General features: G+C 40.8%; 1 protein-coding gene across 1 annotated transcript in view; it reads left to right on the top strand.

The window, feature by feature from the left end:
* Positions 1-23118, top strand: part of TRPM1 (transient receptor potential cation channel subfamily M member 1) — a 73419-nt gene that overhangs the window by 15508 nt on the left and 34793 nt on the right. Inside the window, exons 2-3 of the mRNA XM_026052833.1 lie at positions 21921-22000; positions 22745-22937. Of these exons, the coding sequence (XP_025908618.1) occupies positions 21921-22000; positions 22745-22937 (273 nt within the window). The remainder of the gene's footprint in view (positions 1-21920; positions 22001-22744; positions 22938-23118) is intronic.

The following is a 23118-nucleotide window of genomic DNA, read 5'->3' as shown; positions in this document are numbered from 1 at the left end:
ATCTGCTTGCCTCAAGGACTGAATCCTTTTGTATAAAGGAAATAATAARCGTCCTGAAAAAATGGGTAATTTTAGCCTTTAGGTACGTACATGGCTTGCCGTGAGCATACAACAAATAGCAGCAGAGTTACCCTTTCACTACCCAAAAARGATAGACTTATCTTGCAAAGGCTAAATTGGAATCCCAGGTTTCTTGAACCTCAATCAAGAATGCGAGACAAATCTTCCCTTTTGGCATTGCTTTCCTCTTCTGCCAGTTCTGTTCTGGTCTGCTTAGTGAGTTCTGCTCCACTGAAGACTCTTGGCCTTGTCCTTCAAAGGTCTTAGTAGCTCATGTCCTCCATAAATTCATTAACCTGTGTGTGGACATGTCTGAGTACAAGGCTGGCCGTAGCTGCCCTTTGTGTGATGATCACAACCTCTGGAGGCTCTAGAGCTGTGAGAACGTATTTTGATACGTATCCCTGCAAGCTAATAGCTTGTGCTCAGTCTTAGAAGTCGAGCAGCACTATTTAATGTTCTTGTATTGTTTACTGTGTATAATGAGAAGCTGATATTTGCTCTGTTTATCTTTTTTTTCCTGTGCTTGTTGACATTTTTCCCTCTATGTCACCGTATATAGATGCGTATGTTGTCATTTCTGTGGCAGGTAGCGTTACCTGACTGTAGAGAGCCAAGTCATAGCTGAAGCTCTATCCTCGGTAATGGCCCATCTGCAGCAGGAAAATGGCTTTGTTGGGCTGGGTACCAGTCCTTCTGGCTGCATGTCATTGTGTGTGTACGTTGTGAGAGAAAAAATAGTTGAGAGAATCCCACTCYGTTGGTTTATTCTGGTGACCTCAGAGCATCTGTGGGGCACAGAGCTAATTCTTCTGTCTGAAGGCATTTGGAATTTTGGTCTGCAAAGGTTARATCATCATTGCTGAAAGTAGATTCTGAGCTTTTCTGGATTATATACARTTTGCTTTGATATTTACTTAAATAAGGACTGGTAACGAATATAAATTTTTGGGGAGCGTTCAGTAGACTTAGCTAGCCCAKCTTCCTTAGAAGCCTAATGATTATTTTATTCTTACTTAAAAGACTTTCTTGAAATTTTTTTTTTCCACTGGTAGCRTGAGATAGGGTTGCTGCTTGTTAGTATTTGCTTGTAGGTTACCAACTGTTGTGTTCCTGACTTGAAGCTTAAGTGGATGGTGTCCAAAGAAGAGAATGTAAAATATTGCTAAAATCAATTTTCTGGGGGAGTGGGGAATCAGCTGAAAATTGATGAGCTGAGTAATGTAAGGAGTTTTGCTTGAGAAAGGAATGAATGACTGTGAGTCCTACAGGGACAACAGACCCAAAACATGCGAGGCGGGCAAGCTTGTGGAAAGCTGGGTGAGTTCTCATGGAAGCCGTAGGTGAAGATGGGTCAGGAAGCAGTGATGTGTTATCACCTGCAGAGTTATTCCAGCTTCATGTCCCCCATGGCAGCTCAGCATGCAGAGGCGGGGGGCTTTCCTTGCGGTTAATGTTTGATTTGCTTCTTTTTCACAGTTAATTTATGAGAAGATACTGACTTGTAAGCCGTATTTTATAACTGCTTTATAAGCAGAAAAAAACCTCCTCATATTGCTGAAGGGAGTTTAACATCATCAGTTTCCAAAGTAAAAATTCAGAGAAAGTATCAACACTTAGATGTGTAACCTGCTTTGCACTGCTTTATGAGTRATTTATTCTGTCATAAACATCTAGAGTTCTTTTAAGGTTGGCTTGGTAACACCTTAAAATGCAATTATCTAAACCAATGGGCAGATAATTTATTACAGTACATTGCTCATTTCAGTATTGTGATTTTTGTTCTGTTTTCTCTTTAGAACAGTCAAATAGCCTCTTGCAGCATTCAGCTACCTCTTCTTTCCACAGCTATATCTTGTACTACTCTTGACATCTGCATCAGTGCAAACCAGTAGCTCTAGCAGACTTTAAGAGCAAGCAGTGCGTGGAATGGAAAATGCTGCGGAGGGCGTAATGGCTTAGTCACTTAAACCTCTTCCCAAGGAGCGCCTCTGAAGAGAAATGTTACAAATCTCACTTTCCTGCTTTTGAAAAGCAAAGGAGGAGGGGGTGTCTGGTCTGTGCAGTTCAGCTGTGCAGCAGAGCATATTGAATTACAATGCACTTCCATCAACTCCTCGCTGTTGCTTTGCATTCCATTTCTGTTTTGTTTGGTCTACATTTCAGTGCTTGAGAATATTGATCCTATTCTTTCTTTTTGAGGGACTCGCTCAACCTGCAACCTAAAACTATGAATCAAGTRTATTTTTTTCTTTTTTTAAAAAAAGAAATCAAAGCCCTGAATGCTTCAATGTGTTTTCCCTGGTTCAGAGACGGAGGAAAAGAAGTGCCAGTGTGTTCACTAGCTGGCCTSGAAGAGCATTCTGATAAAATAAGGTGAAGGTTGTTGGCAGCATTTTAAATAACATGCATGTATTTCTTATCACACTTGTTTTAGGATTTTTTTTTCCCCCTATGTCCTTTTCAAATGACTKCCAGGAGAGAAAGAGGGGAAAAAAAAGTGAAATCCCTTGCTAATGCTTTGTGCCAGTGAGCTGTAATGCTGTAGTAATCAGAGCTGCATGGAACTGTGCATCAGCGAAGTCAGACAGTGCTGAGAACATGTCCGGAGAGCGTCCAGCTTAGCTTGAGCCTTTCAACTAAAAGGCAAATCAGTCTCATCTAATCTGTCATGGGAACTTGCAGCCTGCAAAGCCAATAAATCAAGCACACTGCTGCTTTCTACCATTCCATGAAGAGGCTTTTTTTTTTTTTTTTTTTTTTTTTTTTTTTTTTTTTTTTTTTTTTTTTGTATTTTATTTTTGGCATAGTATAAAATTATTTAGGCATATTTTAAATAGATGCCTCTGTCTTAAGTTGTGAACAAAGTAACAGAGATGCACACGAGGCAATGAAGAATCTGAATGAATCTATGTAAATACACATTGTCAGTACTTGTATGAACTGGAACAATAGAAAAGTCCCTCTGTGCAGAGGGGATGACAAGTAAGGATGAACGTGGGTCAGTTAGTGATTGTAATTGTAGCATTTATAAGCTACATTTTTGTTTTGTCTRCTTCTTCACAGTTGTCTATTATTTCAAGTCAAATACTGGCATTAAAAAAAAATAAAGGTTATTGCATATAGGGCTGTTAAGTTCTCCCCGAGTGGTCTCATGTATGTGTGCTAAGATTGGGCAGTATTTCTGTGTCTTAACTTAAGCTGCTGTTTTTCCAAGTCTTTGTTGTAGCTGGATCCACAAGGATCTCTCCGGACCTGTGCAGGAATCCATTCAAAAAGAAAATGAGTGTATTAATAGACAGATGGGGGTGGAGGAAACTTCAAGACCAGCCCTTRCCTTTCAGGCCACTGTCTCGTGTCCCAGTGTCTTGGGAAAACTGTGGCTAGTTGCAGGCACTTCAGAGGACAGCGAGATCGGTGCAGCAGGACGTGTACACAGATGCCTCAACCTTCCTAGTGGTGCTGTTCACTGCAACGTAGCTGCAGGCAGAGAGCGCTGTTCAAGACTGATGGCATAGATCAAACATGGCAAGATCAATACACTGGGCTTTCATGTGGCTCGCGGTGAAAGAGAAGCAGCGTCTCATTAGGTAAGGCGAGTGGGCCCAGATATTTAGTGGGCCCAGGTTTTAGGCTTGAGGCTTTTTCTTTTTTACAGACAAACTTTTAGCTTTTTTCTTCCTTTTCCTTTTTTTTCTCCTCCCTCAAGAAAAGAGAGGAAAAGCTTAAACAAGTAACAGACCTGCTACAAATATTCACCAAATGAGAAATACCATGAGGTTCATTATAACTACAATACTAAATATTGGTGAACATTATGCCCGAGTACCTCCACATACTGCCAGGTGGAAGAGAAGCCCACAGGAAAGCCGCCTAGCAAAAGTCTTCATGGGTTCCAGCTAAGGAATGTGGTTATCTGGCTGAAACATACTGCAAATACCTTTTTTAATTGGAGCACTGCAGATCTCTGACTAGCTTGTGATATAACTTAGGCAAGACCRAAGAATCATTCTCTCTTAAAAGGCAGACTAAGCAGGTTCATACACCCTACACATTCCAGCAGGATTATGAGAGAACAGACCTTGGAAAGAAAGGAGATAAAGGCCCAGATTTCAGTGTACCACATGAAAGCAGCACAGACATGATTGCTACAGCTAGATTACCATATGATTTCTAAATGTTTTTAAACAGTGTATATAATAAATAACACATGTTCTTTAATTCATCTTTACAAGCTCTGTATTTCYGCTGTGTGTTACAAACAACAGGGCCCTGGCTCTGCTGTGACAGGCTCTCCATGTCAGTAGTAGGGCGGCAGTATGGGAAGGAGGGAGCAGCAGTGGGACCGGAGTTGCTGGGTGTGTGTCCTGTGCGCCCACCTGCTCCCTCACAGCAGGGCCAGAAGTGTGAGGGGCCTTTGCCCAGGGGCTGCTGGTGCCCCATCTGGGACCAACACAGATGTGGCCACACAGACATGGTGAAGTCTTCTTTTGCAATGACTGTTACAGGGTTGCAATTWACAACTCTGCTTAATTTTCAAGTTCCTTACATTCCGCAATTCTGCTGAGCATTCCACGGGGCCAGACTAGAGCTGCTAGAGCAAATGCTCAGAAACATGAACATAGTCTGGGTGACCTGAGGAGAACAAAGGGATGCTGCACTTACAAGTGTCTGTCCCACGCTTGAAGGTTATGATTGGGAAGGCAAATTCCTGATAGAGCTTCCTTTGTTCATGCTAGTCTGGACTARGCTGGGCTCTAAGTAGCTGCTTTACATGCAGCTGGATGCTGTGACCAGAGTTAGACCTGGRAGGATAGTTAGTTCAAGAGGTACTCGCCCTGTTTTTACTTCTGCTATTCTCACTTCAGTTCTCGCAGTGGCTTAATGTAGTTGTGTCCATAGCTATGAGGAGAAGACTAAATTCTGCTTTGGCTTTCATTTTATGTTTCTGTTGTGACTTCCTGGACCCCAGCACGCATTTCTAGGTTACCAGGTGTATTAGAACCACAGAGATGTTCAGAAAGGCAAGTATGGATGAATAGGATTGCCTGGTGCAGAGTGCTTCAGCACAGTGATTACTTACTGTAAATACACTTGCCTTTCAGTATTTAGTCCAAAGAAGATGACTTAAAATGGAGCTGTAATTAGGGATGCCAAACTTAGGAGAATYCTAGGACCACAGAAACAGGAAGGGACACCACTGTGGATAGAGGGAGTAAAGAGCTTCAGAGCTGCAGCAAGACTCCATTGGCTTCATTTTGTCATGTGTTGCTTTTTCACAGTTACAAACACTCACTGCGTATTTTTAGTGAAGCTAAATACTAGATAGTTGTTTTATTTTTTCTTGTTAGAAAGTAGATGTTACAATTTTTTTCTCTGACAATCTGTGGCAATTTCTATTTTTGCAGGGCTATTCTTTATGGTATTCGTTGCTTCTCAAGGTTAAAATAGTCTGTTGTATTTCCCAATTAAAGTCGCTATGTGAGTGTCTTGCCACTCTTTCTTCTAGCCTCAGAAATAACATGGTAAGCAGCAGTCTGTGAAAACATGCCAGAAGGGTGAAAATTACTGTCTTTATAATGAAATAGAGCTGGGAGGACTGAGACAGGAGGATACGTTTGCTGTTGTCTGATGTTAAAAGCTCATCTATAACATTAGGGAGATGCTTTAGAAGATGTACTCCATTCTCTGGCTGGAAAACTGTTTGTTTTCTATATCCTTCTCTGTCCATTTATACATTCAGAATTGCACCTGCCAAGAAAATAACTATTGTCCTGTGCCTATACAGCAGATACATCTATGAGTGGGTGCTATAACAACACAGCTATAGAATTAGAAATTAGCTCATAATTTAGAGTACTAGTGAGATGTCGGGATACTCTCAACACACCTCTCAGCTCACTGCTGTAAATGATTTGCAGGTAAAGCAGAGTGCTGCTTTTCTACCCTCCAAGAGAGAATTTCTTGGAACAGAGATGCTCCTTCTTAACTAGTTTCTGAATGTCTGTCCTAAGGTGCCCTTTGCTAAGTAAGGAGTGTTTGGCATCGCAAGGGTCCTGTCTTGGAATGGAAGGAAGTGGGCATGAGCACCGTGTTTACTGACATTCCTGCTCTGGGAGTGGCTTCTTTGGAGATACATATCTATATCAATAGATTAATATATATGGAAATACATATATATATATATATATTTGCAGATACAACTCTGTTGCCTGTTTTGCCAACACCGGCACCACGCCTGTCTGAAAGGGTGCAGTCTCTGTTGGTGATGTACAGCCTCACCCTGGCTGTTACAGTGGCGCACTCTTTCAGAGGGAAATAATAAATGAAGCATGGTCTGCTGTGTTTATAAAATAGCCTTCCTTTCTCACAGAGAATTTTGTAAGAACATTTTGACCAGAAAGRTTGAAATTTTCTATGTGTAATTTTCTTAGTGACATTCAAACTCTACAACGTTTCAAAGTGAAATAATGACATTTAACCTCTGTGTATCTTTTAGATTAAAGCTAGTCTGAAAGGAAGGTTGGAAATGCAGGAAGCTTAAAAGATGACCTCTGCATGTATGTCTTGTGGCACATAGCAAAACGGAGCAGTTATGCAGAAATGCTTTTGTTCAGACACAACCACATAGTTGTGACGGGAGAATAGTTGCATGAAATACTAAAACCTGCAGCCACTAGGGAGAAAGATCCTAAATTCTTTCTTAGCAATGATKCAGCTGAAAATTGCTGAAACAAAATACAATTTAGAGATTTTTTGAGATTTTTGAGATTTTAGGAGATAATGAGTCTGACAAAGCTGAAAGTTGCGGCTGAAAGTTACTCGAAGCCATGCCTTGATTAGTAAGATCTACATTTATGACAGTAGATTCATATGTTTCAGGGATTGCAAACACCTACAGCTCTAAGGAGTATATCAACTTCTCTGAATTTTACAAGTAAGCTGCTAACTTTATAAGGCAACAGAGATAATCTGTGTTTGTGCATTCAGATATTCAGATGAAGACTGTTACAGAAGCACAGAGTATTTTATGACATTTTATAACTCTTGGTCCTGTGAACAGCTTTAGCYTCATGCTGCCAAGTCCCACTGGCTATATTTGAACAGCTTACTGCCTGTTACAGTTTCATAGAAGTGAGACTTGTTTTTAGCTATAAAACCGGCCATTTGCCCCAGTGTTTGCAGAATGGAGAGGTGAGCAAGTTTGTATTATGAGCTGGCTGTATRTGGCCAGGTAGGAGGAGGAAATCAAGCACTGAATTCCCTTGTGGAGGGAGCAAGGGGCTGGGACTGCTGTCCCTGCTTCAGCACTTTTTCCTTGGTTGTTACGGTGCATTATGGATGTCAGTTGTGCTTAAGCAGAATACACATTTAGTTGCTGTTTTTGCGAGCAAAGCCCCTTCAACATAAAGAATTGGGGTGGAAAAGGAGAGAGAATTGTGAAGCCCCRACTATTGCTACTGCTGCTATATGAGATTTTAAAGGTGTTTCCGTGGTGGACAAGTAGCACTTACAGCACTTGAACAAATTTGAAAAAAATCTTATTGGTGGGTGAAATCTTGCTAGAAATAACTTATTCCATTTTCTTCACACTTCTGGGCAGAACAGCCTTTCTTGCTTTAGTCTGATAAAAGAGGCAATGTCAATTTTCCTCTTATGCTTTTAGAGATACTCTTTCAAATTGTAAACACTTGACATCCAGAAAGGTCTGCAAATGAAGCTAGGCAGGAAAGGCAGCTATTGCTGCAGCTGTTTTAGGTGTAYGTCATCCTGAGAAGAAATGCAGTAATAATAATCGGAAATTGAAAGGAAACATGAAATTTGTTTTACAGCCCTGTCCCCATAAAAGCTTTTCCTGCATAAGAGGCAGTAAATTATATTTTTTAGAGGAATTCACTGTTTCCAGGGGAATGCAAATCAGGAGCTTCTACAAAGAAGAAGGCAGTAAGGGGGCTTGTTTGTTGCATGGCTTCATGAGGTCCTACTGAAAGCTGTAATAAATTTGCTGGGAATAATAGTCTATACTTCAGATTGGGTGGATAATTCYCTTGCATATCCAAAGCTGTTCTGCTTAGAGGTTATTTCATTTCAAAACTGCAGCTAGATTTATAGCAATCAGATTGGGAATTAAGCCATTTCTATTGCTGCTGTTCATGGATTCTTCTGTTGATTGATTAATTGATTGTACCTCAAGACTTTTGAGTTGTTGCTTTTATTAGCTGTTCAGAAGCCAGGATACTTGGGTGTCTCTTCATTGATTTGTAAAGGATTTCTGGTCATCTTGAATCTTACTTATTCCTGTTTTTTTTTTTAATTTTTGTTTTGAGGGGATTGGATTTTTCTTTTTCTCTGTATATGGACTCGGACCTTATGGGAGCCCTAGGAGCCACGATGTTGCAGCCCAAGGTGCAGTAGAGTGGGTGGCAGCTCTCCCTTCTCTTGTAGCMTGCACTGTGTTGCCAGCTTGTTTCTTGTTGCAGAAAGAGCCTGGGCCTACGGGGGCCAGCACCTCCGAGCTGCCCTGGTCTGCCGGGCTGYGTGTGCTGCATTAGCAGTCGCTTTTGGCGAGGGTGCTGTTTTCTCTTGGGTGTTTGGTCACTGATGTCTGTGGAGGCTGGTTTCAAACTGGGCTCGAACTGAGGCTTTGTGTAGCTSAGGGAGTGCATAGTGGGCACAGAGGGTGACTGCTGGCCCCAAGCACAAAGCAGAATGAGCAGAGCCAGAGATGTTTGCAGCTCCTTCAGTCCTGCAGATGCGTCGGAAGCCAAGGCACTAAGATGCTCTCCTCTCTATGTATTTATTCTTTGAGTTTGTCAGATGGCCCATTTAGTTAYTGATTTGATAGTGACATCAGGTGATACGTGTTGCACTATGATCAGTCAGGACTTAAAAATCCTTAAGTCTTCATATAGCTGAATCTTGTAGTCCTAGGGTTGATTCTGTCTTTTTTTTTGTATGTGCTACTGCTTCATATGGTGAATTAGTGGCTAATCAAAGCCTTGTAGTGAATGGTCATGAATTTTACTGTTACAAAACAGTATTATTAGGGTGCCTGTGAATACATAAGCCGATTCCATTCTCATGTGAACAAGCTTGTCCTGAGCAATTCAGCTTTTCATCTTTTCCTAACGGAGTCTCGGCTAGTTTATTTTTCCTCCCAGGCCGATTGCTATCGTGTGATTTCYCATCTATTCTGACATCCGTGTCTGTGACATTTGCATTAAAGCTCATCCCAAGTTTCAGCGGTTCAGCAGTGTCACATTCTATAAAATTCTGGTCTGGCTGAAGATTTAATTCAACAACAAAAAACTAAAGGATTCTTTGCGATGCGGTTTGTCTCAGTTACAATAACAGACTTGACTTGTAAAAAGCATTCAGTTCCTCTCCGAGATTGAAATGCAGGCCCTGAGAAGATTTGGGTATTGCTCTTTTTTCCTCTGCTTCTTCAACTGTTCCTTAATTAGGTTGCAACGTAGTTTTTAGCCACTCTTTCATAACTTTTGTTTTTCAAAACCTTTCAAATTTATATTGGATCTAAGGATGATTTAGAGGGTGGTTGAATATATTCTATAGACATTTTGCATGTAGTTTAGTTTCTGCTAGTATGCAACTTTATAGTTTTGCAGAAAAAGTTCCAAGTCTTGCCTCTCTACATTGCATTTGGATATTTCTAAATTCTGTTCCCATGTTTGCTGTCCATAAATCTTACTTTTGAGGTAGGAGTGCACCTGTCACAGCACTTTATTTTTTTAGAATTTGGAGAAAGCCACAAAAGCAATGCAGGAGAAAGTAGGGCAAGGAGCATTTCCTTCATGCTAGGTGAATGAAGTTGCTTTTATTGGGGGAGAGGTTTCCTTAAACATTCAGAAGGAAATGCAGGCAGTCAAGCCTGGTGCACAGTTAGTTTCACTGACAGATGCATTGACGAGCTAACTGCACATCTGATCTGAGAGGTGAAATGAGCTTTATCTTTTTGTTACAAAAATATCATTAGGTGCATTCAGGAGGTGAACTTATCTGCTGTGGCAGCCTAAGCCTGCTGCTTGAAGGGTTGGTTATGTTTGAGTTTTCAGCTATTCTCATATAGATTTAGATTGTAGCTTTAACTTTGCAGAGGCTGCAAAAAAACCATAAGAACTTGTTGCATTTTGAAGATGAGATGTTTGCTGTCAGTGCAAGCAAGCGTATTTTCTTGGTCGGGGATGTGAAGGGCAAATGAAAGAAACAAAGATAGATAGAAATAAGGAAATCTTTTTTGAAATGGACTGCTGGTTCTGGTATATGTGAAGATTTTATTTAAATGGATAAAGACAAATTCATCTGTCCCTGTGTTCTTCATTCCTATTCCCTGCAAGCATGTGGACACCCCAGACCATCGCAAAGGGAAGTTTGCTCTGTGAGTCGCAGTGGGGGCAGAGGAGAGATGCATATCTCTTTATCCCTTTCATTCACAGTGCATTTATATCAAGCTATGTCACAAAACAAACTCCAAGTGCTGTGAGCCTCCCCATAGTATGAGTGCAGGCATCCATGAACGCTCCCTTTTGTGAACATTCCCGTTCTCTGAGAATGTCATTTTTTCATTCATGTGTGTTATGCCTTTGAAGTCTGAATGTGCACTTTGGCTGTAGTTGACAATTATATATTTCAAATGAAATGCCAGTGATTTCTTTTTCTTACCATGMAAAATTTTACCACATAAGCATAGAAGACAGCAAGCATGGCAGGCAGACTGCTTGTCCCTGACAATAGAAGTGCATGTTTATTAGATTTGTTGCTAGGCTAGTTCAGGTTTATTGTACGCACTGTGTACAAGTTTCTTTGCTTTTATGTGGCTTGTGTTTGCCTCCCCAAAACACACAAATTACTTTTTCTCTACCGAAAGAATCCTAATTGTTGTCTCAGAGCTTAAATAGAGAATCAAGTACCACAGCACTGGCATTTCTGTTGTCAGGTACTTGTCAATACCTGAGGCAAAACTCCAGACCGCATGGAAAGGTAAATCAGCCCATCTGGAAAAATCCCTTGAACCTAATCTTTTTCCTCCTGCCTATTAGTAAAGGGATGAAGTTGCACCTTGTGTGTGGCAGCTTGGTTTACACCAATGCAGTCGCAGGCACYTAGGTTCTCTTGGTTAGTCTGGCGTAGCTTGGTTACCTCTCGTCAGTCTCATTACTCGCTGTGGAGACAGAGCAGTTGGTGTTGTGGAGGGGATATGATTGCATCTTTATCATTTTTTCTTTAAAAAAGTCAGTAAAAAAATAATACTTTGATTTTTAAAAAAATGGAACTTTCTCAGATGTTTTTACCCTCTCTTGCTATGAAGAACTTAGCTGAGAAGGCATATCTTGGTAGGTATCCAAATTCCATTTTCAGAAGGGATATCAAGTGCCCAATTTAAATTTTTTTTTTTTTTAACCAGAACCAGACTCTTCTGACTAGTGTAGGTAGTTTTGATAGTATTTCTTGCAGTGTCCAGTAAATCAACTTTTTCTAGCTCACAGGGGAAACCAAGTTCCAGGGAGAAGAGCCATCCATAACTCAAATTTTCACTGGAAAAAAACAAAACAAACAAACAAAAACATAACCCCCCCCCCCTGCCTTTCCCATTTGCCTTCCGTTTCTGTGCTCAGCCTTCAAGAGCGGCAGGCAGCAGCTCAGAGCYGGTCCGTTTGCCCACACAAGCTGTCAGGCAGCTTCTCTAACAGCCGCAGCTTGAGCTTGATGTGACTTCGTCCCCCAGAACTAGCAACTTGAACTAGGTTTTAAAGCACCTGTGGACTGTGGCTGTGTTAAGCCTCCTTTCAGTGCCTCTTGAACTACCATCCATAGAAACACATGCCATTAAAATTAGTGAAAGTTGAATCAAGGCCTAAGTAAAAATGTCCTGAAGTAAAGGAGTGCTGTTCTCCGTACTTGCCTTATTCCTGAAGCACTGTGCCCCATGTGGTCTTTCATACTGCTTGCTTTGGTTCTGTGCTCTCTTAACTAGTGTCTAYTGTTTTCTTCAAAACTCACCATTCCCTCCATTAGAAATGAAGTCCAAATTATTATGGCTCTCTGATTTTCCAGGGGGCTGACTGTTTCTTCCCCATTCTTTTCTGTCCCTCAGGAAGTCATCCGGAACTTGCCCAAGTTAGGAGGAGCGGGGTCTGGTTCTAAAATAATGCCATTTCAGCTGCATGCATTGGCATTTGGGACAGAAGTTAAAACGGTGTCTTTAAAATGTTTCTTGGCCAATCAGCAGTAGATATATTGTCAGTAAGTTGAGATCAGATACAGCAACTCTGAAATAAGGTCAGTCTGGCAGGCTTCACGTTCATGCAGTGCAGTTGAGTTGCCATTTGCTGTTTCCAAAACGTCGTCCCTGCTGCTGTGCTGATATGCCAGCCCCCAGGACAGCAAGGCAAGGTAAGATATCTGAAAGCTACAGCTGGAAAGAAGAATTGTCTGTGACAAATTGTCATCTGCTCTTGGTAGTTTTCAAGTAAGAGAAGATGCAGAAGCCTTCACAGCAAAGGAATTAATTAAATTGACAAAAGCAACAGGATATGAAAATGCATGTGATAGGTAAAGTTACAAAATGAATGGCTTATTTACAACTTCAGCTGTTTTAGTATAGACGATTTGCCTAACTTCAAATTGCTCTAAAAAGGATTAGATATAATTAATGCTGTATGACCTCCTTTTTTCCTCTATTCAAAGAATGCAGAGCTCTGCGTCTAATGAGGACCCCTGAAAGGACTATTATGTCCAATTGTCTCAATTATGCAAATAATGTTGAAATTTTAGCAGAAGGGAGGGAATGCTTCAAATTAAAAGTTTCAACTCCTGCTTTAGCCTTTCTGCAGCGCTGGCATTTTTACAGTGAGTATAGGCACTGTTTGAAGAGAGGAAAGGAGGTTTAACAAATTGGAGATTTGGGCACTATCAAAGTAGATTTGTGCCTTGTTCCACCATGAGATGAAAATACCCTCTGGGCAGGGAGATGGGTCATGAGACTTCTAAAGGATTACCTTCAAAGGGAGTCATGAGATTGGTTTGAACAAAGAGGCTGCTCACATGCTTATCATATGAGATTCTCTTCTTAAAGTGGTGGAAACCCATCTCCTTGGGAATTCTCATGAACTTCAGAGAGACTGGAAGTCCTAACTGTAACATGAGTGAGGAATCTGAACAACAAGAAGCTTAGAGTTAAACACAATTTATTTGTAGTAGGTGTAATTCATCTCCCCAAACTGTGAAAAACTTCCGCTGACAAGCAGGTAGGACATGGTTTAAAATGATTTTTTGTTTCCTTCTTGCTTATCTTCTGCTGTGCTACCCTTTTTAGCATCGATGTGTGTAATTGATATTTATGCTGAAGAAATGTGTAGTAACCTGTGATTGACTGGACAGTGATAATTGAAGAGTGCTCTGACTGCTTCTTGGACTTTCTGTTCTTTATTTTGAAAGATGTGGAACTTGAGCGATAATTGCAAAAAGACAAAATGAATTTTSAAGTGCAAAAAAGGTGTCTCAGAACATTTAAAAATAGAAAATTGCTTGAGTATGGCTGTAATAAGGTGCAGAAMTGATGGCAAAGAGATTAGGTGAAAACTTATACATTTTAATGYTTTGAATGCTAGTTTAGAGCTACCACTGTAGCAATTAAGGATAGACTTCTGGTTTGTTTGTATGATATGTTGAGATTTGGGGGTAGTTATCAGTTTATTTTTCAGATTCTTATACAAAACGTACCGGGAATACTTTCCGGAGATCACTGTTAGATACAATCATTTGTCTTTGGCTAAGCAAACCTTGCGTGTGCACATTTGTTTCCAGTTGGGTTTATCAAGGTCTGATGGTGGTTAGATATTTTGGAAGTTCGATGCCATGGCTGCTGTTCTTCTTTCCCCTTGCTCTAGCAAGGTTCCTGCGTAACGGAGATGTCCCACTGAGCAAGGCAGAAGAACCCATTCATCAGTAGCCCTGTCACAGTTGTGTCAGTGACGCCTCGTATTGCCATTCAACGCTTTTCTKCCCTAAACCGCAGTAGGCTCTGAGATGAGAAGAGTCTACAAGAACTCTCTCACCAAGATCCAACTTCCACATCACCCAGTTCACTCAATTTTTTATGTTTGTGGTGCCAAGAAAGCTCCATTGCGGCTGTGTTGTTCTCTAGCTCTTCAGACCACAACTCCAAGGAATTGTGCRCTGTTTCTGGAATTCCAACCCTTCGTATAGTGCAGGTGGGATTTTGAGGAGGGACTTCTCAGAGTACGAGCAGCTCCAAGACGCCATATCCTGGTGTTCCCTGAGGGGCTACATGAAGTCGTGAGAGGGGCTCCTGGGCTGTATGAGTTTCCTTTAACTTCCTTAGCTCTACTTGGAAAAYTATTCTTCGCCATTTTTATGTGGCGTTGGGTCTTGGATTTGTCTCTCAGTCCTAGTGCAAGAGAGTTAAACTTCACCCTGTACACCCAGAATTCTTGACTCTGCGCGTTTGTTACTGATACCACCCAAGCTAGGAGCTCACTGTTTGCTCCAGAGATTTACCAACTCATTCCTTATGTTTTGGCTCCGGTGAAATTTTCAAGTAATGTAAAGATACATGGGTCATAAAACTTTATCAATTCCTTCCACAGAAAATGAGAAKGTTAGGACTTTTTTTCATAAATTTTCAAGCATTGACCGCAAAGCTTCTTAAGCGATCTTTCCACAAGACAGTGAAGATTAATAAATTCTCTCATTCTCAAGTTTTAAAACTCAAATGGTAGACTGCAGGTGACATATTAAAGCCAAATATATTGAATTTTATGTTATACTTGACAACTATGAATGATACTGAGTATCAGTTTTGGCAGAACTTTATTTGTATAATTTTCTGTGTTMCTTTATGTGTTGTTGAAGCTAGCTGTATTCTTCTGACTTTAGAGAAAATCACCTTGTTGCACACAGTGCAAAAGTATCCAGGCTGTTACTSCAGATCCTGTGCTCTGCTTCTGTTGGGCCCATTTCTTTCATTTGCAGCTTTGGGGATTTTAGCCGGGTAGAGACTGAACAGAAGATGGACCAAACTTTCTGAAAATCATTCTTATCTATAAATAACTCTAAAAACTTGCTTGAAATCTCCTATTGCTCTTGTCCTTTTTCTGTAGAGCCTGAGGGAATGTGGGTCAAGTTAGGTATAAACCAAAAATATTTAAAATATGCCTATATATTTAGCATTTCCAAAAGCAGTTTAACCCCATTTCCGATGCTTCCATTCTGATTGCTTCCATTGCTTCCATTCTGATTGATTGGGGAAAGATTTTGTGCAAATCGCGCAACTTATGAGTTGAATTATTTTGAAATTTTCCTTTTTGGAAAACAACAAAGCAGCTGGGTGCAAAATGTGACTGATTAGACTGTGACATATTCTGTTAAAGCTCACCTATTAGCCARTGCTCGGAAAATAATTGCTTTACTGAGTGTAAAATCAGCCACAGCAAGTAGGAAATTTTCGGCGGCTCACACCATGTAGCAGAATTCTCCCTCAAGAAGCTTCCTTTCAGGATCACTGTATGTACTGCAAATTAATTTCTGAGGAGACTTACCAACCAATATATCACAGATATATTTGCACACTTAAAATGAAAGGACTATAAATTTATATAAACTTTCTTCAAAAGAAATATTTGTTCAACATCTCCAAACTTTATGGAGTTCAGAGATATGTAATAAATAATATTTTTAAAATTATGATTATAGAAWTTTTACTTTGTAGTGATTTTAAAGTGGGTTTTGTTAGCACGCGTACTAGTATTCCCTAAGTAGTAGCTTGCTTTTACCACATTTTGAATTTTTTTAGTTTGAGAAATTAAAGCCCAGCTGTTCAATGCCCTCTGTGCTTCAACTGGTGCTGATTAGAACTAACTACAATTAGATATACATTTAGAACATGGTCTTTATAGGCAAGGAGTATCTCACATAACATACAGTCATTCTTCTAATCTTGTTCATTTGTGGCTTGCAAATATAAGTCATCATATTTGCATTATATTTTAGGAAAAAGTGGTAGTAAAGTCTGGAAGGATACTACTAGATCACATGTGAAAAATCAGCTTTTTTGGTTCATGTGAAATTTTATGGAAATTATCGCTGAATTAGTAACTTCAGGTAATTTCTTGCAGTAAAGTGGCTCTATTTTTAACTTTTTTTTTCCAAACAGCATTTTACCCTTTTTGAAAGGTAATGCTGTCATAGTTGTTATTAGTAATAGCTACATGTGCAGCCCAGATCTACCTCAGTGGCACAATTCCAGTCCAAATCTGTATTTTTATTTTTTTAATCTATATTGGTAAGTGCAGGTTGATCTTTGATTGCATGTCCAGTTAGCAGCTACTGACTCAATGTTCTAAACCCCAAATAGGCAGGAGACTTAAGGATACAGATAACTTAAGTTAGAACTATTCATAGGTTTCGTTTTACAACACAGGATATGCTTTTTTGTGTTTGTCCCAATTTGATAAGTATCAATAAACGTAAAACTATGGTCTACTGTTGAGGATGTTGGATGACWTTAGTGATGATGTTTTCCTGTTTTAAGTCAGAATGAACCATGGTAAAGGCTCACAGGTTAAGAACGTTTTTGGAGAACTGTCACATGCGTTCACGAACACCCAGGTATTTGTGTGTGTATAGGGAGTGCCCTGACTTCCCTTGCRAACTTATCTAACAAAGAGATTTTTATGATAGACAGGGCAGGAAATCAGTGCAGCACAAACATCATTCCTGAGCYTTGTTGGATCTGAATACCAGGATCATCTTATATCTTCAAGGGAGCATTTATAACAAATTATAGCAGAAACTGGTAATGGCTGGACTGCTTTGGCTGTGATGATGTGTAGAGATGCTCRTCTTCACTCCATTCCTGGTCTATCAGGGAGAGTAAACAGGGGAGACTGAAGGAGGGAGTAGAATCTGTCAGGGGAGTAATGGCAGAGGGATGGGTAACAATAACAATAATTAACACTTCACATTATTGTTACTGTTTCTTRAAAGATCTTTCTCCAACATCTTCGTGCCAGATGCGGGTTTGTCTGGCTGGGGGAGCAGGCAGCCAGGCAAGGCYGCGCCAGGGGCTGCCCGTGGCGCGGGACCTGTGGCTGTTTCTCACTTTTCCAGGCCTCTGGGAAAGACCTGTGTATCTCTAAGAGATGTGGCAGAATGCAGAACTTTGGAAAAAGAGCTTGTTTCTCCCTTTTGTAGATTATGTCCCTTAGCTAATCCATGCAAAAAGAAAAACATTCCTCTTGTTTCAGCAGGTGTTTGCTGCCTGCCTCAGCAGCAGGCCTGGAACGCAGGGCCTAATGAAGGCCCCAAAGCTCATTACAGCGCTTTGTGCAGGGCAGCGCCGGTCACCGATTACTGCATAATCAGCAGGAGTGATTTCCAGGCTCAGTGTGAAATAATAACATTGCTTTACCAACACTGCCATTCTGCCTGGTATGTGTTTGTCTCAGCCATAGAGCAACAGTTTCCCTCATGAAGTTGCTGCAAGAATGTTAGTTTAAAAAGTTTAAAAAACTGTATGTTAGTCTAAAAAACTGTATGAAAAATACAATGGAATGAGAATAAGAATTGTCTTTAGGTAGTCATTTATTTAAAATGTATTTTTTTAAAAAGGAATATATGTCCCTTTTAGTTGCTATGTATTAGCAAACCACTACCTTTTTGTAGATGTTATTCCATGTTCTAATGATTAGGAAAGCAATTGCACAAATATGCAAATATGCACAATAGGTGCTTATTTCTGGGAAAAGGGAAGGCAAGGAAAATATTATCCTAAGGGTGTTGTACGTCCATGCAAACCAATGCCAGTGCTACTGGCTGTTATGAGTGAAGCTGTGAAGCTTCACACAGAGTAATGTGTAAAGCTTTGCACACACTAATGTGTCTGAGCTGGTGAATGACTAGCAGCTTTAGGTATCCCATTTCTGATCCTCTGGAAAAGACCTTCYCCTTCAAAAGAATGGAGCTGCCAGAGTGGAGCTGGAGTGGGAGAGCAAGATCAGTTTGATTAGTCAGGCACTTGGAGAAAGTGTCTTCCTTGAAAAGGAAGAACTCCTCTTTGTTGTCTGATCCCTGCCCATGGCTCTGGCATCAGGCTCCGCTCTTGGCATCCCTGCCAGTCTGTGAGTCCTGGGCCAGGTGCAGGCAGAGCCTTGCTGGGATGCAGCAGCTGGGCAGCATGTGCTCCTGAATAGGTCTCTCATGCAAAAGGCTTTCTAAAAAGCCACTGCTCCTGACCTACAAAATAGGGCCAAAGCTCTGCCGTGCTGTGACCGTCGTGTCAAGTGTGCCTGCCTGTCCAGCAGTGGATGTGCCCTTTCTGCTTGGGGAGCGTGGTAATTGAGAGGTCTGACTGCACGGCAAGCAAGGTAAATAGTTCACGCACATCCAGCTTTAGGTGTAGTTGGATTGGGGCTTAGGATATACTCTGTCAACACTCACCCTTCTCCCCAAATTCATTCATTTCTATGATAGTTTTATTGTTGTGATTGTTCATAGACTCTTAAATAGTGCTGCTCTCTTGCAGGGTGTATGAGAACCAAGATGTACAGCTTCTGGTAGTAAAATGGAGCATGATTCCTGCGTGGAGTGACCTGTGGGTGTGCTGCTCTGCTGCTCACCTGGCTTGTCCCTCAAAGGCACCTTGGTGCAGAGCCCACCCTGCTGCCCTTGCATATGAAGCTACAGTGAAACAGAGCCTCAAGCCTTCTTTCAATGCAGCATGAAACCAAAGCCAATGTTTGTTAGCTGAACAGTTGTGTATGAAATGAGATACTTAAAATTTACTCTTATTTTAGCAGCAAACTGTCTGGGTACGGTGGTGAAAGAAGGTTTTCTCCACAATTTAGTTAATGCTTGTTAACCATTTTAAATTTGCAGAAAATAATGTGTATTTTACTGTCTTTCCTAGAAATGATTAGATTCGGGTTTATTAGTGGTTGCGTTCAATATGTGATAGAGTGGTTAGGATCTTGGTGGAGTTTTTTTTTGTTTGTTTTGTTATGTTTTCTTCCTACAGGAGACAATTCCTTTTAATGCTAATGAAAACTAACAAATCCCTGAAGTGGGATAACAAAGGCCAGTATTAATTAATGCTCTTTCTTGGCAATGTAGTGATTTCTAGGCTGGAGACCAAGAAGTAGTTTGGTTTTTTTTTTYCCCCCTAATTTCAGGGGCACATTGTCAGCTTTCACAAAGGAGAGCAAGTATGTCACTGAACATTTGAGTTTGGTTTTTGCAGTTTAAGTTCTGATTAGTACATTCTGGATTTGCAATAATAAGCAGGTTTGAACTTCACTCCTCTGAACAAGTTGGGATCTTACCCTTTTATGGTTCCYGGAGATCAAGGGAAAACCTGCAGAGAGTTTTTAGTGGCATAATCTTGTTGGCAGCACCCATTTGTCTGTCAGCATAATATTCCCACTGGCTCTTGTTCTGAAAACTGTAGTTGATCTGTCATAATCCTTTCAAAATTCATCCATCCAAGGCTATTAGCAAGTACTTTGTTTTTTCAAATGTACAAGAGGCAGTCTGAGTATGTGCATATTCCTCAAGAATCCACATAAATTTCAGCCCAAAATGAGACAGTAGCTTAGCAAAGCATACAGAATCTGTACCTAATAGGTGACTTTTCTGACGGTTCATATGTCTACTTATGTATTTGCACTGGATTATAATCAAGCTTTGGTTAAGAAGATTAAAGAGACAAAAGCAGTGAAACTTCAAAGGCTGACCAAACGGGATTTGTGAGTTTTTATTTCCCCTGAGCTTGGTGCCTGCCTTTAGCCATCTCTCATTAGCCCTGCAAAATGAGCCGGTGGAGCAGAATGCAGGGTCCAGCTGCAGCGGCTMCGGTCCGGATGGAGTTTTTGGGTGCAGATGTGTAATGCTTTTTTTTTTCAGTGTAGCAATAGATAGTAGAGCTCCTGTTCCAGGGTTTTTAATAATGAATGCACAGCTGAGAGCTCAGCTTTAGCGCAGAGCTCGTTGGAAACAGCAAAATGCAAAAGCTTCCTTCTAAACACAGATGTTAAGCGTGTGACTTAATCCAGTGTTTAATTAACTGTTTCTACATGAAGCACATCAAGTAACAAGGAAAGGACTGGTTTTGACAGGCTACAAGAAATAAGGTAAAGCAATGCTCGATGAAATGGTGTAAAAATGCAAGTTTTGTTACATCTACTTTGCATTTTGCAGTATTCTCTACAGAATAGTTAAATGCTTCTGTGTATCATCTGTTACCAGTTAGATTTTGAAGAATGTTTCCTGTGCAGTGGAATTGATTTGGGCATTTGTGTGACTCAGTCAAGAAGCTAGTACTGATCACATAGAAGAAGAAAACTTCATTTAACCAAAACTAGGAAGATATTTAAAAAGGCAAAAAAAAAAAAAAAAAAAAGGATAAATGATAAAACCTCTATAATAGGATCCCCTTAAGCTTCTTTTATGACCATAAGGGTCATAAACTAGTGTGATTTTTATGAGCATGTGGAACAGGTAGCATTGGACAACATTCTAACTCATTTGTAAATTTGGACACCATGTGTGATTTTGGAYTTAATCAAAAAACAAAACAATTGCAGTTCTTGTGAAACATATTTTTTTTTAGCTGTTAAATATTTTCAGGTACCAGAATATAGGTGGATCAATTTGGAAAAGTGTTTGCTGTAACCACCCTGCATGGACACCTCGTGGCGTGCTCTGACTTGGGGGTTTTACCTCTGTGAATTCTGTTTACTTCTGTAGTGTTTTACTCTCCTGCTCTCTGTAGCAGTATGAGATACATTCCTGAACAGCAGCTTTCAAACTGAAATGAGGTGGTTCTGATCTGCTAAATTTGTAACGGTATCAGAGCGGAGACCAGGAGCATGGAGAATTGTGTGGAACTCTGGGCTCCCCAGTAAAAGAGGATAGGACGACTGGAGAGAGTCCAGTGCAGGGCTACGAGGATGATCAGGGGCCTGGAACATCTGCCCTGTGGGAAAAGGCTGAGAGAGCTGGGCCTATTCAGCCTGAAGGAGAGAAGGCTGAGGGGACCCRATCAGTGCTTGTAAATACCCTAAGGGAGGGAATGAGGAGAATGGGGCCTCTTTTCAGCAGTGGCCAGTGATAGAACTAGAGGAAACAGCCACAAACCAAAGCACCAGAAGTTCCACGAGAACTTAAGGAAACACYTCTTGACAGTGAGGGTGACAGAGCCCTGGAACAGGCTGCCAACAGAGGTTGTGCACCCTMCTTCGCTGRAGATCTTCAAAACGCACTTGGACGCAATCCTGTGCAACGTACTCTATGTGACCCGGCGTGTGCAGGGATTTGGACTAGATGATCTCTAGAGGTCCCTTCCAACCTTAACGATTCTGTGAGATCTTCTAGATTGACCAGCAAGGCATTCAGTTCAGTGGCACCCAAAAGGGACAAGCTTTGACTGAGATGGGTTAGAGACTGTTCTTTGTGAAGTGGACGCAGTCCTCRAGCAAGATGCCTTTGGGTTGCAACTGAATAGCCATGAGGGAGCCTCAGGCTGKTTTTCAGGTTCTTTGAGTCCATTTACTGTTTACTGAAATAAGAATAAGCAACTAGGCCTTTTGGTACAGCTTTGTGTAAAAATTGTGACTTCAAGACTAGTGTTTTTGTGCCTGAGGATGTTTAGACATGCTCAAGGGTAATTCATGTCACCTACTTGCTTTGGGAGTAGATGTATCTGGTACTTAAAGGCGATTTACTGAAGTGGATGCTTGCATTTAAAAACAACTGAAAGCAGGAGACCAGTTTTGCTGTATCTGTAATACAGAAAGTATTTCAATATATTTTTTCTCTCTTTTAAGGGTCAGAAGGCTTGGATAGAGAAGACCTTTTCAAAAAGAGAATGCATCTATGTGATTGCTAACAACAAAGACACTGGCAGGTAACATTTGAAACATTTTGATTATGCAACAGAAAAGGTAAATTCTGAAGAAATTGGTGTTGATTTGGGATTAGATGGGTCAAACTGTGASCCAGACTTACTGCTTGTCATTAAGGGGAGTTGACAGGGAATAAAAACAAGACATGTCTGGATCCCAGTCTATACACAGCTGTGGGACGTGTCGTGCAGAGATAAGGCTGAGCAGTGGGAGTAAATGGTTAGTTCCCAGCTTTGCAAATCGCTATTTATGTTCACAGAGAATCCTGAAAGCAAGGAAGGAATAATATATGAAGCAAATGATACCATTCCTCAACATTTGGGATGTGTGACGTTAGCAGTAACCACACCAGGCAGGAGGACTGGAATTCTCTGTCCAGATATTAATGTTATTGTACTGTATGGGCTAGCTAAATTGTGATCTCACTTGCTTGGATGACGTAAGTTTGTCACACGTTGGTTGTCATCTCTGAGTAAGAAGCAATACCTATTGCTCCTGCTCCACCTTCCTCCTCCTTCCCCTGTTCTTCAGCCTAGAAATACTCTCCAGATTATTATGAAATTTTTGATGTGTGGGCAAACCCAACAGACAGGACACCTAGGAGAGGTATTTCTGTGATTCACGTGGGGCAATGCATAGACGGTTGAAAATCTGAACATGTAGATTTCTGATTTATGTCTTGTTTTTAATCATCATTAGATATTGAACATACTGTGTGCACAGTCACTTCACCTTTTAACTTTCAGGTGCTGTTGTGGCCAGCTTATTAACCAACATATTCCACCTCCTCCAAGTGTAACTCATAAAAATGGTGAAGAAACAAAGCAAGTGGAAGCTCAGCCAGAAAAATGGTCTGTCAGTAAGCACACCCAAACATACCCAACTGATGCCTATGGAAACCTTGAATTCCAAGGAGGGGGACATTCAAATAAGGCCATGGTAAGGAGTATAGGCGATGCTAACATATTAATCTGGTGTGCTAGGTTAGCAGATATGTGTCAAGATTCCATCTTGCTTAATGCATAATGCATTGAAATCAAAGTGGGTCTTTTTACCATCCTAGAAAGGTGTGGACAAGATGCTGAGAGAGAGAGGGAGGAATAATACCAGCTTAGGAGAC

This window comes from Nothoprocta perdicaria, unplaced genomic scaffold, assembly GCF_003342845.1.
Source record: "Nothoprocta perdicaria isolate Ctin4 unplaced genomic scaffold, notPer1 scaffold_113, whole genome shotgun sequence".
In the NCBI taxonomy this organism is placed as follows: Eukaryota; Metazoa; Chordata; class Aves; order Tinamiformes; family Tinamidae; genus Nothoprocta; species Nothoprocta perdicaria.
Note: the sequence above shows the minus strand (reverse complement) of the source record. Positions and strands in the feature narration are given on the sequence as shown.